The following is a 17,856-nucleotide window of genomic DNA, read 5'->3' on the forward strand; positions in this document are numbered from 1 at the left end:
GCTTGTCTAATAAGGTTGACTTACAACCAGACACCATAAGGGGATTGTTTGGTCAGGTAGTAGGTGGTTCCAGAATTGGAAACATCCCCTACCAGGCCAACTTCTCACAGCCATCAGCTAACATGTCCGTGGGTTCGTTAGAGTTTTTAAAATAACGTGACTCTTGAAACAGCGAAGAAGGACTTCAGTCTCTTAGATCCAGTTAAAGGGACAGTAATTCAGGAATCATTTTACACGCTTTGCAGGTGAAACAGAGGTGAGTACTACGCAGTATTCTGGGTTTACAAGTAACCCCACAGTGGAATCAATGTCACAGTTTCCTCTGCTGTTGTGACTTCAAAAGTAATATAAATGTTCACAAGGACTACATTGCCCATAATGCACCTTTACTGCCCTTCAAATTCATGCTGGTCTTCACTGTCGATTGTGGCAAAATTGCAGTTAGCACAAGTATCCCGAGTGCACATCAGGCATTTATAAGGAAAGAGTTCCATACCTCGGTTATCCTTGTGCCACAGAATTTCACTACCACGCAGAAATCATGTGGCTTTCCAAATGTCTCAAGTCTGTAGCGCTAGGGAGAAGTCCCCAGCAGACCCTTGCTGCACCAAATAACATTCATACATATGTATGTATGTATGGGGCCTCTAAGGGTGGCACATGAAGTGCTGCAGCCCTGAGAAGCCTTCCCTGGCCACAGTGCCCTTGGTACCCATGGTACCTTTTACAAGAGACTGATATGTAGCCAGAGAGGTGCCAATTGGGGGTACAGGGTAAACGTTTTGGGAAAGAACACAGGCCCTGGGAACCTGATTTGGAAGTGACGCAGGGCACATCAAGTCAAAGTGCATCAGTAGTCTAGTGGAGGGGTTACTTCAACAGGAACCCAGCTTTCTAAAATACTGGGTTGGTAATATAGAAGTGCATCTACATGCAAACTGATTTAAACCATGTATACTATTGTATCTTATGGTAGAATACAAAGTTTCCAAGTCGTTTGCAATGTTGATGAAACTATCCAGTGTTGTGGAAGTTGATAGACAACCATGAAATCCATCCTATCTAGTATTCAACACAGAGCATCCTCACCCCCTCTACACAATGACACAAATGTAAATTACAATGGGGTGCACAGTTCACAGATTCCTTAGACCAGGAGCACGGATGGTCTTCAAAGTCCTCCAGGATGAAATCCCAAAGCTCTGGCATAAAGTGTATACAAGTATCAGTGGACTGAGGCACATATTGATTCTGACCTCACCAACCCACCCAATTTATGTTCATTAATATGTTGGCTTATGCTTTTCAAATAACAATGACAAGTCACATGACAAAGCAAATATCAAAGGAGTTTTGCTTGTGCTTTGAATGGAGCAAATAATGTCTGTTACACTTTAATGATAAATTTGATGTGCCTATATAAGGTTACATCTCTATTTTTTAAAGTTTTGAAAAAAAGTATTGTAGATATTTTGGGAATGTTTTCTGTCTGCTCCGTGGCTTTCTGTCTATAGTGAAAGGGCCAGCATACATGATACCAGAAGTTTAATAATGAATAACAGGACTGTGAATGAGTGAGTGAATAACAGGACTGATTTTTTTGAGGTGCAAAAGCAGGACATTGTAAGTCTCGGTTAGCGTTTGTACAAAATTAAAATAATGATTGTTTTCTCCTCATGTAGACATTGATGTTCTTAATAAGAGATTGGAGCTATCCTTATGAGCATCCATATGGTTTGGAAGGAGGAAGCAAGTTTTTGGAAAAGCGGTTGCAGGTAAATGATGGATTAACGTAATTTCAGTTCTGTGAGTCTTGTGTGTGAGCTGGTGGTGAGACTATTCATGCATTATCAGTGTTTTAATATTTTCTTTGGTACAAAGCTTAACTGAGATATGCTTATTTTTGTTTCACCAGGCCCCCTGTTAGGAAGAGGTGTGTTGAAATGCTTACAAATTATTGCTGTAGTTACTCAGATGGACATTGGACTCAATCTTCACACTGTAGTTCGTCCTAAAAGTTCTGTTGCGGCAGTAGATCTGTATATGAACTATAGCTTCTTATTTTGTATGCACTAGAAATTGCACCAACAAAACATTTTAACTCTGCTTCTTTTGACTGTGCAGTTGCTGCTCTTCAAACTCCACACCCTCTAGTGCTTTTTCACTTGTTTGGTTAACGGAGTGAAGAATGAAACACAATTCTCTACCCTCCTCCCACATGTCACGCTACCCAAAGCCTGCTGCTGGTTCCAAATGATGCTCTATTGCTCTAACTTGTCCAGTCTGAGGTATGCATCCCTACAGATCTTGGGGAATATGCACCCTTCTCCTAGCAACACAAGTAAATGTTCTCCATGGCCAGGATTTTGAGTGGGTCCATAGTCAATGAGGTCCATAGCACCATTTATTGGAATCCCACACATCTGGACATTTTTTGCTTGGTGCTAGATTTCTTGCCATATGTCATCAAACATAAGTTTCTTATCAACTTCAGCAGCATTCCATGTTCCTTAAATGTAAGGAATGTTTTCTGATAAAAAGTTGAAGCCACTGATGGCTTAACTTAAAATATTCCCGAGCCGTCCGACTGGATCTGGAAATTCATGAGCAGTACCTCTTCCGTGCTGGTAGGTGGCATTGATCGGCTCCTTGACTGCATCCATGCCGGATGTGACGTGCATCGTGCCGGCATAGCCGCCACCACAGCGCTTACATCAATTCTTTTATTTCTGCGTCATAAGCGCAGATTTAGAGATAGCTACCTCAGTACTTTTGAAAGGGGGGGCTTTTTTTTTCAACGTTTTGTAGACCCTTTTTGACCTTTTTGCTCCAGTGTACATAGGAATTTCGCCTAAAAACCTGTGGGCTTTAAAACCTTTGGTTCCTGATACACATCAATATCTTTGACCGACCCCTTCCTGGTTGCCTCTGGTGCCTGTAGCTGGACCTCGACTTCAAAGCCTTTCCTGACTGCTGTGCATTTCCAGAGCATTACCTGAAGCTTCTGTCTGATCGCCCAATGCCAGTTGTCTCCAGGTCCCGGTCCCAGAGGTGTACCTCGCACTCAGACATTGGTTAAGTTGCAGAAAATATTAAAGAAGTCACCTTCACTGTGTCAGTTTTCAGATGAGGCGTGGAAACAAAGCCACAGATATAGGCTCTGCTTCCACACATCGGACACAATCTGTATCTGATCTGCACCTCCCTGAATTATCGGAGCGGGAATGATGCCCGTCAAGTTAGGCGCTTCCGGATTTACGACAGGACGGACTTTTGCCGAGGACTCTTGTGGGACTGGGACTACACTGTCCGGGATATTGTGCTGATTACAATAAGAAAAATTACCTGCCCAAACCATATGGAAATTGACATTTAAGGAATCGCATTAAAATTTGAGAAATCTTTCGCCCTGACCCAATGAGGAATTAACTATTGAAATACGTGCACTTGACATTGTAAGCCCTGAAGAAGTCCCTGGATGGGACGAAACGCGTTGACGGTTTCAAAAGTTTTTTTAAAGAATGAAAAATAAAGAAAGAATTGAAATACAACATCGACTCGCCATCGAAAAGTTTCTACTTTACTGATTGTATACTTTGTGATATTTGTGTATTGAGTGTGCTGGGCTAACATATTCATGCCCGTCAAGTTAAGAGTTTTTCTTAAGCCATGCCCCTCACATTTGGGAGGGCCAACCCCTCTGGTGTGCCTTGGACCTTATGGGTTCAGCAGGTGCCACCACTGGATTCCTTACAGCGGGTCTGCCCTAGACGTTAGTTGGATGCTTTGGGTCCATCCTTTGATCTGGATCCGCTCCAGTCATGAGATTTCAACCTTCCCCGAAACCCGTTCCAGTAAAGTCATTCCCAGGGGTGCTGAGCCCATAGTTATACCTGACTTCGATATGGAGCTGGAACAGCATTGCTAGTCATCTTCTCCGGTGCCAGTCAGAACTCTACCTTCTGAGTCTGAGCCTATTCTTTTTTTGATAGACCTTGTAGGGAATTTGATTGGGCGGGGTGTTCTGAGGGTCCTTATGGCTACCCTAACTCCATGGAAGAGCCTGAAGATAACTGGTACGAGTAACTGGCAGATGCTAGTGGTTTGGACACCTCCCTATATTCTGGCTTAGTCTCTCCTCCTAGTATGACCATGGAGGCAAGGGCTTCATTTGCCGTGGTGGTGAGGAGGGCGGCTGCAATCCTGGCCTTTACGCTGCCCTCTGTGGCAGTTAGAAAAATTGTTTAGATAGTGGTGCTTCAGCTGGAAGTCACCCCCCACAAAACCTCTTCTGCCTTTTTATGACGCATTCACTAATGTCCTACATGGGGCATGGGCAAAGCCCAGCACAGGGGCTCTGGTACACAGGACAATTGCCTGCTGCCAGCTCCTGGGGACCCAGCTTTCCTCGCCCAGCACCCCACCCCAGAGAGCCTAGTGGTCTAGGTCTTCACATCCAAAGTCAACACTGTTTGTTCCCTACCACACCACCATATAGGGAATCTAAGAAGCTGGACACGACCGGAAAGAGGATTCTCTTCCGCCACCATTGCACTGCGGTCTGTGAGCCCTACATGCCTTATTACCCTCACTGCAGTGTCCCTCCCCGGCAGCTTCCAAATGCCTTTAGTTTGCCCTCTCATCACAGACAGCTGGTCGGTTGCGGGATCATGCACCACCTGCTCTGCTGGCATTCCAGAACATCAGACAAATGGATGCTTCAAATTGTTCATTGGGGTTATACCCTTCCATCCACCGAAACCCCATTGCCCCTTCCACCATCCTCAGACTGGCTGATGGAGGACCACCTCTCCCTGGAGGCTCTCTTGGCCAAAGAAGCCATCAAGAGGATGCAGACATCAGAAGTAGGTTGTGATTGCTATTCCCCTTACTTTCCAGTGCCCAAAAAGGATGGAGTCCTCCAACTTATATTAGTCTGCGCCTTCTCAACTTCTTCCTGAAGGAGCAATTCGGGATGCTCTTGTTAGCACAGGTCCGGTCTGCTCTGGTGACTGGATGGCAGCATTGGACTTGCAGGGCGCCTATTTTCGTATACCCGTCCAGCCTGCCCACAGGCATTACCGAACACTTTCAGTTCCCTGTGCTCCCTTTCGGCTTTACCAAAGTCCCTTGGATGTTCACAGAGGAGATGGTGATGGTGGTTACAGCCCTTCTGCGGAAGACAGGTGTTCTAATCTTTCCCACCTATAAGACTGGCTGTTGAATGCAGGCTCACCCCAGGCAGTTGTCTCCTACCTCCAGACTATGGCGGACCTCCTGCATTCACTGGGGTTCACTATCAACGCGGCAGTCATACCTCACTCCCTCTCTGAAGCTCCCTTTACATCGAAGCTACTCTGGACGCAGTGCAATTTCGTGTCTATCCTCAGGAGTTGCGAGTCCAAGATATTCAGGCTATGATTCTGATGTTTCAGCTTCTATCCTAATTTTTGGTGAGACTGAGGCTGCTGGCTCTCATGGCCTCCTGCATTCTTTTCGTAGCTCATGCCCACTGGCATATGCGGGTTCTGCAATGGGACAGGAATCCCTGTGGATTCTACATTAGGGGAATCTCTCCTACCTAAATATCTCTAAATAATAATACATAAATATGTAAATATCAGAGGGAACTGCTAAAGATCTGCAGCAGTGGCTGACAAACCGCGATTAGGTCAGCGGCAGACCCCTTTCCTTCCTCACTAAGAACTGACTTGTGACAGATGCGTCACTCCTGTGTTGGGGCTGCCATCTTGGAAATGTGGAGGTCAGAGGATTCTGGTCTCTGGCATCGTCTCAGCTTGACATCAACCTGTTTGAGTTGAAGCAATTTGCCTGGCATTTTAAGCCTTTCTTCTTTCCATCAAAGGAAGGTTAGATTAGGTGTTAGCGAACCGCACCACTTTTATGTGGCACTACAATAAGAAGGGAGGTGTGGGGATGATTGACACTTTGTCAAGATGCCGTGCATCTCTGGAGATAGGTGGATCGTCAGGACATTGCTGGTTGTAGAAAAAACGGTGATGGATCAAGCCCTGATCTTTTGACTGGGTACGAGTGTTCTGTTTAATTCAGATGCTCTGTCCATCACCACCCCCACTTTTTGAATCGTTTTAGCCACCACAAGTGTGGCAGGGTATACTCAGATGTGAGTCCCTTGCTCACTGCACCATCAGGATTCAAGCAAGCCGGGCCGAAGACGGCTGCACTGCCAGAAACCGGTCCCCGGAAGCTTGTTTCCTTTCCAGTAAAGAATTGGCTTGGTAGTTTGGTCTGCCCTGTTACCATGATGCACTGGGCCAGGGTCAGACTAATTTGCATGTAGCCAGGTTCTGAGCTGGGATGGTGCAGTGAGCTAAAAAACGGTGATGGATCAAGCCCTGATCTTTTGACTGGGTACGAGTGTTCTGTTTAATTCAGATGCTCTGTCCATCACCACCCCCACTTTTTGAATGGTTGTAGAACCTGCCAGGATCTCTGAACGCCAGAGAAGAGGAACTCAACCATAGATGCCTTTGAGAATCATAACTGGGTTCTTCACCCAGAGGTGTTTTAAGGTCTTTTCTGCAACTGGGAACAACCTTGGGTAGATCTATTAACTACTGCTGAGAACGTGCACTGTCAGCACATCTGCACGCTGGAGTTTCCAAGGCGGCTCTCACTCGGATGCATTTAGTCTTGAGTGGACTTAGGCCTCCTGTACGCCTCCCCACTGATAAAACTTCTGGTCAGAGTTCTCAATTCAGTATGCTTTATTAAATTATTATTTTTGTTTTTTAAAAAAAAATAAATCATAAAAGCTGAAACAATAAAAACCAGTTTGCATCATTGTACACACTTCATATATAATAAAAACACACATTTATAAATTATTATATACAGTCATCAGATCAAACTGCACATTTTATTGACTCCTAAAAAAAAATTCATTTTAAAAATGAATTATCAGTTTTTCTGCATCCAATGATTCCTTCAAAATCATGCCATAGACCTGGTAAAATTCTCATTCTGTAAAAATTGAAAAAATAGTGCAGGCCGGCTTTGTCTACAACCCAATATATTTAAAATTGGTAATATCCATCTCTTTCTTTGTACTAAGTACAGTTTACAAAAAGCACCACATGAATTCTAGATTGGACTGACACGTCATCACATAGACACTTAGCGTTTTAGCCCAATCGTTCATTATGGGAAAAGATGTTATATGGTAGATACCAAACCTAAATCGGGTCAGGACAAATCTATCCTGTATTTCCTCCATGTATTTTAGGTATGGTTGCATGTCATATGTAGTAAGTGTCAGTTGAGTGAGCTGGACTGTTGGCCTCCCTAATTCTGCAGAGAATCTGCAGGACTCTAAAAGAGTCATACTCTTTTTTGAAATCTTTTCTAGTAACCCAAAGTGTAAAGCAGTCTTTTCCCTCCCTTCAGAAGTCCGCAAATTCATTCTGGTAGCCAGGTGTACCACAACCAAGCAGTGCACCGCTGCCATTGAGACAAGTTTCTGGCTTGATGCATTACTAAAAATATTGATGCACCTTTGTCTGAGGTGGTGTTTGTTTTATTGCCAGCCTTCGTTGGGCACAGTTATAGGGTATCTTTTCGGCCATATTAGCTTTCTTGAAGTAGGCAGATCAGCCCTACCTGTTAAAGTCACCTGTGGAGACTCCAATACATATTTCCTTAAACGGTTCATCCTGCCCCAGCTGAGACCTGACTTGGTTTTGAAATGTATGTGTCCTACCTTCGAGCCTGTGCATAGCTGCCCTCTGTCTCTTAGCCAGTCTTTCTAGTGCCCATTACATTTGCCAGGTGGATTAGCATGCTACAAGCACTCTAATACACCAACGTTGTCCCAGACAAACTGGTTTTGTGAACACATTTCTTATTTCCGCCAAGTTATAACTCCTTTCCACATGGGCCAGACCATCACCCTGCCGACCATATTTACTCCACCTAACCCTTCGAAAAAGGAGCTTAACTCCATCACCTGGACCCAAAAGCACCTTATTACTCTACATTGATTGTACCAAAGAACACCAGGTTTGCCGGAGTGAAGATAAAGGAAAGCGTGCAGAAACTGCCCAGTTCCAGTTGAATTGTACTCTGCATTAAAATCTGCTACGCACTGGCCATAAATGGCCTGAGGCCTTGTAGGCTCCTTCTGCCAGAGCTAAAGCTGTGACCACTGTTAGCTTGTGGAGTCCCTGTTCTAGACATCTGTCAGGCTGCGATGTGGGCATCTCTGCACACGTTTACCAAGCACCACTGCCTGGACAGTGCCCGTTCGGTCCTCTAGGAATTCCTGGTCTGAATCTATTTTCAGACCCACTTCAGGGGTAGTATTGCTTGGGTGCCTATTCTAAGCTAAGGAATATGTGGCTAGAAATCTGTCAGGTGAACAAGTTATCTTTGGTAATGCCTTATCTCCATCTAGATACAAGGGTTACAGAAGGTAAGTAGCTTCTTTTTCTGGCCCTCCAACATAACGCTTGTTACCTTAATAAAACCAATAGGAGATTGAAACAGCCTATTGCCTCCAGATTTGTTACTCCATTGGGACATTGTAGTTGCAACCTAGATCTTGTGATTCCTCCAAAGCACCAAAGATACAGATTTCTTTTCATGGGACATTAGGAAGCCTCATCTGTATTTTTTTTTATTTTATAATTTTTTTAATAGCCCGTTCTTTGAATTAAAATAAAATTGAGGTACTGTTGAACATGGGAGATGCTACGTTTTATTTAAAACAACTAACAACATCCAAGTCTTTTCGATTAAGCAGCAGTTGCATTGTCATTCTCAGATTAAGTTTTCAATTTTTGATGCTTTCCCAGTCTTGATCATGTGATCACATATAGGTCCTGGAAGCTAGTGTGCCACACTTTTTGTTTTGTCTGTGCAGGTCTCAAACAGATGCATAATCCGACATCTCACCCTTTAGCTGAAGGAAATTAGGCACTGTTCAACAATTCCCTGCATATCACAGCTCCTAACAGCAATGTGAGTGAACGTCACAATCGGCACCATTTTTCTCGGTTCCATGGGACCGGGTGGCAGTGAAGCCAGTGATCCTGTGGAACCTGGTAGTGAAGATCTCACCCAAGATATTGTTTCCTTTCTTTGAGCTGAAATGTCCTAAGGAGTAACGTTTGTACCCAAGAATCCAAGTGTATTTTATGGTTGTGGACTCATTTTATGGGTATTGCCTCCCTGCACTGTGTTCTTACGGGCCATGTTCTTTCTCGATCAGTCGTTTGTTTACTTCCTCATTATGTAGCACTCTGGTGAGAATTTTCTTTCAAGCAATATAGAGAGGAATTTAATGCTAACTTCTTAATAATGCATGGGTTCTGCTCAATAGTTTTCTGTGTAATGCTATTCCCTAGAAGTTCCTTATGCCATAATCCAATTACTTTTCCTCTCCATGTCCAGCTGGTGCATTTGTTAGTATACATTTCCCCATGGCACTGATTTGTAAATGTTCATTAATTTTCATATTAGTAGGTGATGTGTTTATGGATCAGTTTTTATGTGCATTTCTTATTACTCACCAAATGATAGGGATTTTGAAAGCAATGATAATTTAAAACTGCTGCAATTATAGATTATTGTTGATTCCTTTCTGACACATTGATTTCCCTTTTCAGCATTTTACTGGGCAATATTAGTCTCCAGTATTGGATGTTTCATATATTCACATTTCTGATTGATACATCTGCCTGTTGATTCCTCACCTTTTGAATTACTCCAATGTGCAGCATTCCACAGAAACTTTTCTTTTTAGCTCTCCCATGTTGATGAGGACATCCCAAAGGAACTGCTCCACTCATGACTTCATCAGAGCAATCAGCATGCGGACGTCCGTTCCCTTTTCCGTGCCGTCTACGCGTAACATTTTTTCCCCAGGCTCTCCATTTCTGGGAGTTTCTTTGTTGCTAGTATTGCGATTGTGTTGCTGGATGAAGTTGGCTACTCTAAGGAAGTCCGGTTTCAAGCCATGCAGAGAATGTGGGGGCCAGATGTCCGTCACTAACCCCATGAGATTGTTTGTGGTGTCACTCATCGGACCATGACGTCGGGGCATGCACTTCCTGCAAGCACATGAATCCAAAGGCACTGAAGGAGAGGGATGCCAAATTACTCATGGCTAAGGCGAAGAAGCAGAAGAGAGCTCTTAGGAGATCAAGGACCCGCTCCAAGTCGCCGACTCTGCACACTTCGAGGTCTTCCAAGAAACACAAGAAGCGGTACCAAGGTTATCTGCGTCGTTCTACGAAGTATGCATCTCTGAAGTCGGTTTTCCCGATTCCCAGGAACTCATTGCTGGGATGAGATCTCTCTGACTCGGTCACTGGGGGTGAGTCCAGCCCTGTGTCCTAGAGCAGGGACTCCTCCAGCTCAGAGAGAGCAAACTCCTCCTCCGTTGCAGAGGTCATCCAAACCACCTCTGGCTCAGAGTTTTCCAGCACTGAAACTGGAGCCGAATTCAGTGCCTCCCCGAACTGCTCCAGAGCCTGTGATGCCTGATCTGATGTATCCTGCTTTCCCTGCTCGGGGATAGGGTTTGTCACATTTTTTCAATGTGATGTTTGTCTTGTTCGCAAGAGCGGCAAACTCTACTGGTGCGCATGTTGGCCCCATGGGTCCATTCTCAATACAAATGAGGGAGAAGGGGCGCATATAGGTCCAGCATACAAGCCCCAATAAATGCAATGTAGCACCAAAGGAGTATGCAGTTCCTGTAGGGTGGGAAAAGGAGGCTAGGTTGGTCAACACCCTTACTCAGTAGTGGAGTCTGAGTGTCTCCCTATTTGGGAAGTGGGGCCCTCACACACCCATTTGAGTGTCATGCTTCATCATAGGGCTTGCTCCTTGTCAGGCCGGTGCTGCAATGCCTGGCAGGCACCCAATGAGGGTCTCTTTGTCAAATTGGGAGACACCCACATTCCACTATTGAGTAAGGGTGTTGACCAACCTAGCCTCCTTCTTTCCCCACCTTAAAGGAATTGCATACTCCTTCGGTGCCCCATGGGTTCGTTAACATATTCTGGGAAGCATGCCTCCTCACTTTCGAAGGCAGAACTCATGTCGATGGCTCCAGGGATTTGGCCTCTTCCGACACGGAGATTCTCAACACAGGTGCAGTTCATGAAGGGTCGAGCTCTTCTAGATGGTGCCTCTCCAGCGCCGTCTGGTTTGGAACCGGCGCAGACTACCTCAACCGGCTACAAACTCCTGTTCCTGTGGACCTCCATTCGACGCTGATGCCGCCGCAGACGCCGGTTTTGTGGATAAAGGCTCAGAGGCTGTTGGAGGAAGAAGAGTACTAAGAGGAAGATGGAGGGGCCGAGGAAGGAGAAATTGTAGATCCTGATCTGGATTTTGAGGGTTTGCAGGAAGCCAGTGGTCTGGACCCTTCTCCCGAGTGAGCTTTCATCACCAAAAGGTTTGCTGACGCAGGAGGTGACCACTTATCACGCTGTAATCAGAAAGGCTGCCGACTTCTTCGAGTTAAGGTCTAATATTCTGACGGAGGTGCTCCATTTCCCTTCCACCATTTCAGAGACTTTACTTCACTTCAATGAGGCATTGACTGAGCCCATCCTCTGTCTGGCAGAAGCCAATGTCTACTCCAGCGGTCTCCAGGGCAGTGGCTAGGAGGTACAAGGTGGCTCCTGGGGATCCTCTTTTCCTGTCCACCCATCCTTCGCTGTTAAGCTTGGTGGTCTAGGCTTTGTGCTTTTCGAGGCTGTCTGTAGGTCCTTTCCCATGTGCACCAGCGGATGGGAAGTCAGAGTGCATGGAGCAATCGGCAAAGGTGTTCTCTTCGGGGAGTATAGCCCAAGAGTCCACCAATGCCTCATGCCTTTTGTGTTGCTACATCCATGCCCTTATGGACTCAGCCAGGGAGGTTGTCTCGAAGTTGCTAGAGGAGGTACAAGGGCATTTCTCAAAGGTGTTGTCGGATGTCCAAGCTGCTGCCCGCCAAGTGATACAATCTGGTCTAGACACTGCTGATTCAGTAGCCAGGACGATGGGATATTCTGTAGTGACTAGGAGGCACGCATCGTAGCGTGGTTCTGGATTCTCACTTGATGTCCATGTCACATTGCTGGATTTGCCTTTCAATAGATCTCACCAGTTTGGGGCGAAGGCGGATTCGGCACTGCAGCGCTTTAAGGACAATAAAGCCACAGCGAGGTCTTTGGTGCTTCAGTTTCAACCCAGGAGCTTTAGGTAGTTGGGCAAGTTTCATGGCTTTGTAATAAACTTGTCCTTTAGTGCCAGTTCAGTGCAACAGCCAAAGCAACAGCAGACAAATCCCTTGTACATATCCTACAAGGGAAAGGGCAGAGGTTGTCTTTAGGGTGCTGCACGACAGCTTGTCTCTTCCTCCTCTTCTGCCCCTCCAGCTGGTTCACCATCCTAGGGACGGGTGTCCCATTTTCTATAGCATTGGAGGTCTGTTACTGTGGACTCTGGGTGTTAAACATTGTAGAGAATGGGCATGCCCTACCCTTCCGGGATTCCCCCACTTCTTTCCCTCCCTTCTTTCCCTCTCCGTCAGGGATTTTACTCAGAAGAGCATCTTCTGCTGCTCCAGGAGGAGGTTCTGTCATTGTTGCAAAAGAGTGTGATCAGGGTGGTTCTGAAGCAGGAAAGGGGTCATGGATGCTACTCCCGGTACTTCCTGATTCCCAAAAAAGAACGGTCATTTACAGCCGATCCTCGACCTCAGGGTTTTTAATTTTTTCCTCAAACAGGAAAAATTCAAAATGTTTACTCTGGCTCAGGTTTTTCTTGCGCTGGAGAAGGAAGACTGGATGGTGTTGATCGATTTTACAGAATTCGTATTTTCACATTCCCGTCCTGAAGTCGCATCGGAAGTGTCTTCGTTTTACAGTTGGGTCTCAATACTACCAGTTTACAGTCCTTCCTTTCTGCCTTACTTCTGCACCTCGGGTTTTCACAAAGATGATAGCGGTGGTGGCAGCACATCTCATATGGTCGGGGATTCGGTTTTTTCCCTTTCTGGATGACTGGCTGCTCAAAGCAAAGTCGCCAGGATGGTGCTGCATTATTTGCAAGTAACAACTCAACTGTTGTTAGAGTTAGGGTTCTCGATAAATGTACCCAAATCTCACCTGGTGGCCTCTCAGCGCAACCTGTTCAAAGAAGCCGTACTGGACACTACTGGAAGTCATGCCTTCCCATCTCTACAGAGGATGCAGGGCATCTACGCTATGATTCCACTTTTTCAGAATGGAGCGGCTGTTCCAGTACTGATTGTCTTGTGTCTGCTCAGTCTGTTTGCTTCCTGCATACTGTTAGTCAACCGTGCATGCTGGCATATGAGGGCCCTCCAGTGGTGCCTCCACAATCAGTGGTTTCAGCCCAACAGATCTCAGAGGTGGTCAGACACTGCAGCAGAGCTGCTATGGTGGACTTTTCCAGACAACCTGTCTCAAGTGGAAGCAGTTTCAACCTTCTCCGGTGGCCACAGTGATAACGGATGCCCCCACTCTAGGGTGGGGAGCCCACTGGAGATCTGAAAGTCAAAGGGCTTTTTGTCTCCATAGTAAAGATTGTTTCACATCAATCTGATAGAATTGCGGGCGATACATTTGGCTCTCAAGGCCATCATCCCTTCCCTTCGCGGGCAGTCTGTTCAGGTCCTAACTGACAACACTACCGCGATGTGATACATCAACAAACTGGGAGGAGTGGGGTTGTATTTTCTCTTCAGAGAGGCTTTGCGACTCTGGTCCTAGGCTCAGGACCATCAGATTTGTGTAATCGCAAATCATCTGGCCAGAGATCTGAATGTGCGTGTGGACAGTCTGTTGGCAGTATTCGGTTGATCACGAGTGGTGTCCGTGCGGAGGTGGTCGTACACATTTTCAGGATGTGGGTGTTTCCTCAGTTGGACCTATTCGCCACTCACGAGAATGTGCACTGCCCTGCACTCCGCAGTGTCCGATGCGGGGAACGCTTTTCAGTTAGATTGGGGGCTCACGGCTTCTTTATGCGTTTTCCCCCATACCCTGGATTCCTCGAGTTCTGAGGAAGACGCCCGAAGTCATTTTGATTGCCCCGGATTTGCAGCGAAGGGTGTGGTACATAGACCTCCTTTGCATCTCATTGCACCCTCTGCTCCGTCTCCCTCTCAGGGCAGACCTCCTCTCAGTCGTAGGGGAAGGATCTACAACCCCGCCTCCAGAGCCTGCACCTTCATCCCTGAAGATTGAACGGGGCAACCCGAGTTCTTTCTCTCTCCCACTGGTTGTGGTTGACGTTATATTATCAGCCAGAAGACACTCTACCTATTCTGGTAGGTGGGCCAAGTTTGTAAAATGGGGTGGCGAGAGATTGATTGATCCTTTGCAGGCCCATTTATCTGATGTTCTGAGTTTCTCTCTTTCCCCAGAACAAAGGGTTGTGCAGCAGCTACTGTTAAGGGCTACTTACCTGCCTTGTCAGCTTTTCGCTGTTTACCAGATCCACCCTTGTTTAAATTTCCCATAGTTGTAAGATTTGTTAAGGGTCTCACTAATAGGTTTCCTCCCACTCCTTTTATCATGCCTCAGTGGGATTTGAATGTGGTTCTTAGATTCTTGATGGGTTCAGCCTTCGAGCCATTATATAGTTGTCCCTTAAGGTTTCTAGCGTTTAAAACTATTTTTGGTTGCAATCACTTCCGCTAGGAGGGGGAGTGAATTGCAGGCTCTTGGCTCCAAGCTTCCTTTTACATTGTTGAGAAGACGGTTCTTATGACCAGATCTGCTTTCCTGTCTAAGGTGGTCACTTCTTTCCACTTGGGACAGTCCATTACCTAATTCATGTTCTATCCTCCACCTCACCCTTCTAAGGAGAAGAGCCTTCAAAGCCTGGACCCCAGGAGTACGTTCAGCTTCTACTTGGACAGAACCAAGGATTTCAGGTTGGGCAATCAACTCTTCGCTGGTTATGTAGGCAAAATGAAAGGGAAGGCTGTCCACAAGAGGAAACTGTCCAGGTGGATCATCCTGTGTATCAGGATCTGCTACACCTTGGCCAAGAAGAAGCCTCCTGAAGGTATACATTTTTTTTTGTGCTCATTCTACCAGAGTTAAGTCGTTGTCTTCGGCCTTGGATAGAGGTGTCCCTGTCTTAGACATCTGCAAGGTGGCAACTTGGGCCTTCCTCCACACTTTTGCGAAGCACCATTGCTTTGATTCGGAGGTGAGGAGTGACGACCATTTTGCACGTTCTGTGGGGCAGGATTTTTTGGTGCAGACAGGCACCCTTCTCCGGGAGCGGGACTGCTTGGAGATTCAATTGAAAAGGTGAGGTGTCCATCAGAGGTACAAGTTACTTACCTTCTGTAACGCTTTTTCTGATGTAGACAGTATCTGTCGGTGGATTCCTCACTGGCCCATCCACCTCACTGTGGCCTATCTGCTTCTACCGAAAAATAGTTAATCTGTATTTTATGTGATTTATTTTTTGATTCATGTGATATTTGGCACTAGGAGATGTTTATGATAAAGTATTTCCAGTTTTGGTTGTGTGTTTATACTGTGTACACTTGTATAAATGTTGTCTGTTCACCCAAGTGCCTCGAAGGCACGTACAAAAGAGGTGGAACTGACGTCCCACGCTGAAGAGGTAGTCTTATGGCTCCGATGACATCACGTGTAATCACGAGTGGAGCACTTACAGTATGACATCCTCGTCGAAGTGGTAGAGCTGAGGAGAAAAGGTTCAGCGGAATGATGTGCATTGGGGTCACCTCTTTTGTACGTGCCTTCGAGGCACTTGGGTGAACAGACAACATTTATACAAGTGTACACAGTATAAACTTCGTCAGCCCGAACGCCCTCCCCTCCGCTGACTACATCCTCCTTGGGGACCTCAACTTCCACCTGGAGAGCAACAACGACCGCAACACCACCACCCTGCTGGACAACCTCGCCAACCTCGGACTCAAGCAACTGGTGACCACCCCCACACACTACGCCGGACACACACTCGACCCGATCTTCTCTTCCAGCAAGGACATCGCCTTCATCCACGCCACGGGACTCCACTGGACGGACCACAGCTGCGTTCACTTCAGCTTCAGAAGGACCACGCTCCACCATCACCAGCAACAGGCTCCCCGCAGAAGCTGGAACAAGATCACTGCAGACCAGCTCGCGACTTCCCTGAGCAAGAACCCCCCCACCAGCACAACAAACCCCAGCCAAGCAGCCACCAACCTCACGAAATGGATCAGCGACTGCGCAGACGACCTCGCCCCGCTGAAGACCCCGCCGAGCAGACCCGGCAGCAAGAAAGCCCCATGGTTTAACGACGAACTCAAGAGCTCCAAGAAGAACTGCAGAGCACTCGAGAAAACCTGGCGCAGAGACCCAACACCGGACAACATGACTGCCCTCAAGCTCGCCACCCGAAAACACCACCAGCTGATCCACGCCACCAAGAAAACCGCATTCAAGGAACGACTGGACAACAACGCACACAACAGCAAGGAACTCTTCAACATCGTGAAAGAGCTCTCCAACCCCAACGCCGGAAACAACGACATCACCCCTTCGCAAGACCTCTGCAACTCCCTCGCCTCCTACTTCCACAACAAGATCGCGGACATACACAACAGCTTCAGCACTCAACCAACGCACGCCACGACCGAACCACCGCCCCCCACCACCACCCTCCGCGCCTGGACCCCGATCAGCACCGAAGACACCATCCGCACGATGAACTCCATCCACTCCGGATCTCCGACAGACCCCTGCCCCCACCACGTCTTCAACAAGGCCGACGCTGTCATCGCACCCCACCTGCGGGACATCATCAACACCTCCTTCGACATCGCCACCTTCCCGGAGAGCTGGAAGCACGCCGAACTCAGCGCTCTACTCAAGAAACCATCAGCAGACCCAACCTACCTCAAGAACTACCGCCCCATCTCGCTGCTCCCGTTTCCGGCCAAAGTCATCGAGAAGACCGTCAACAAGCAACTGGCCGCCTTCCTCGAGTTGAACGGCTCCCTCGACCACTCGCAGTCTGGCTTCCGGGCCAACCACAGCACCGAGACTGCCCTGATCGCAGCTACCGATGACATCCGAGCCCTGCTCGACAACGGAGAAACAGCGGCCCTCATCCTCCTGGACCTCTCCGCGGCCTTCGACACTGTCTGCCACCGTACCCTAGTACAGCGCCTCAGAAACGTCGGAATCCAGGAGAAGGCACTGGAATGGATCACCTCCTTCCTCGCCGGAAGGACACAGAGAGTCCGCCTCCCCCCGTTCAGATCGGAGGCCACCGAAGTCATCTGCGGCGTTCCTCAAGGCACCTCGCTCAGTCCAACCCTCTTCAACGTCTGCATGAGCCCCCTCGCAGCCATCGCACGCCAGCACAACCTGAACATCATCTCCTACGCCGACGACACCCAGCTGATCCTCTCCCTCACTAACGACCCCGCCACCGCCAGAGCCAACCTGCACGAAGGGATGACAGACGTAGCCAACTGGATGTCGAACAGCCGCCTGAAACTGAACTCGGACAAGACGGAAGTCCTCATCCTGGGATCCTCACCCTCCGCCTGGGACGACTCCTGGTGGCCCCCCGCCCTGGGCAGCGCACCCAAACCAACTGACCACGCACGCAACCTGGGCTTCATCCTGGACTCCTCCCTCTCCATGACCAGACAAGTCAACGCCGTCTCCTCGTCTTGCTTCAACATCCTGCGCATGCTACGCAAGATCTTCCGATGGATCCCCACCGAGACCAGGAAGACGGTCACCCAGGCCCTCGTCACCAGCCTTCTGGACTACGGCAACTCCCTCTACGCCGGAACCACCGCCAAAC

General features: G+C 47.5%; 1 protein-coding gene across 3 annotated transcripts in view; it reads left to right on the forward strand.

Moving 5' to 3' along the window:
- ATL2 (atlastin GTPase 2) overlaps positions 1-17,856 on the forward strand; it is a 614,707-nt gene that overhangs the window by 442,167 nt on the left and 154,684 nt on the right. For all 3 annotated transcript variants that reach the window (XM_078649021.1, XM_078649023.1, XM_078649022.1), the window contains exon 7: positions 1,683-1,775. In XM_078649021.1, the coding sequence (XP_078505147.1) occupies positions 1,683-1,775 (93 nt within the window). The remainder of the gene's footprint in view (positions 1-1,682; positions 1,776-17,856) is intronic.

This window comes from Lissotriton helveticus, chromosome 6 (assembly GCF_964261635.1).
Source record: "Lissotriton helveticus chromosome 6, aLisHel1.1, whole genome shotgun sequence".
NCBI lineage: Eukaryota > Metazoa > Chordata > Amphibia > Caudata > Salamandridae > Lissotriton > Lissotriton helveticus.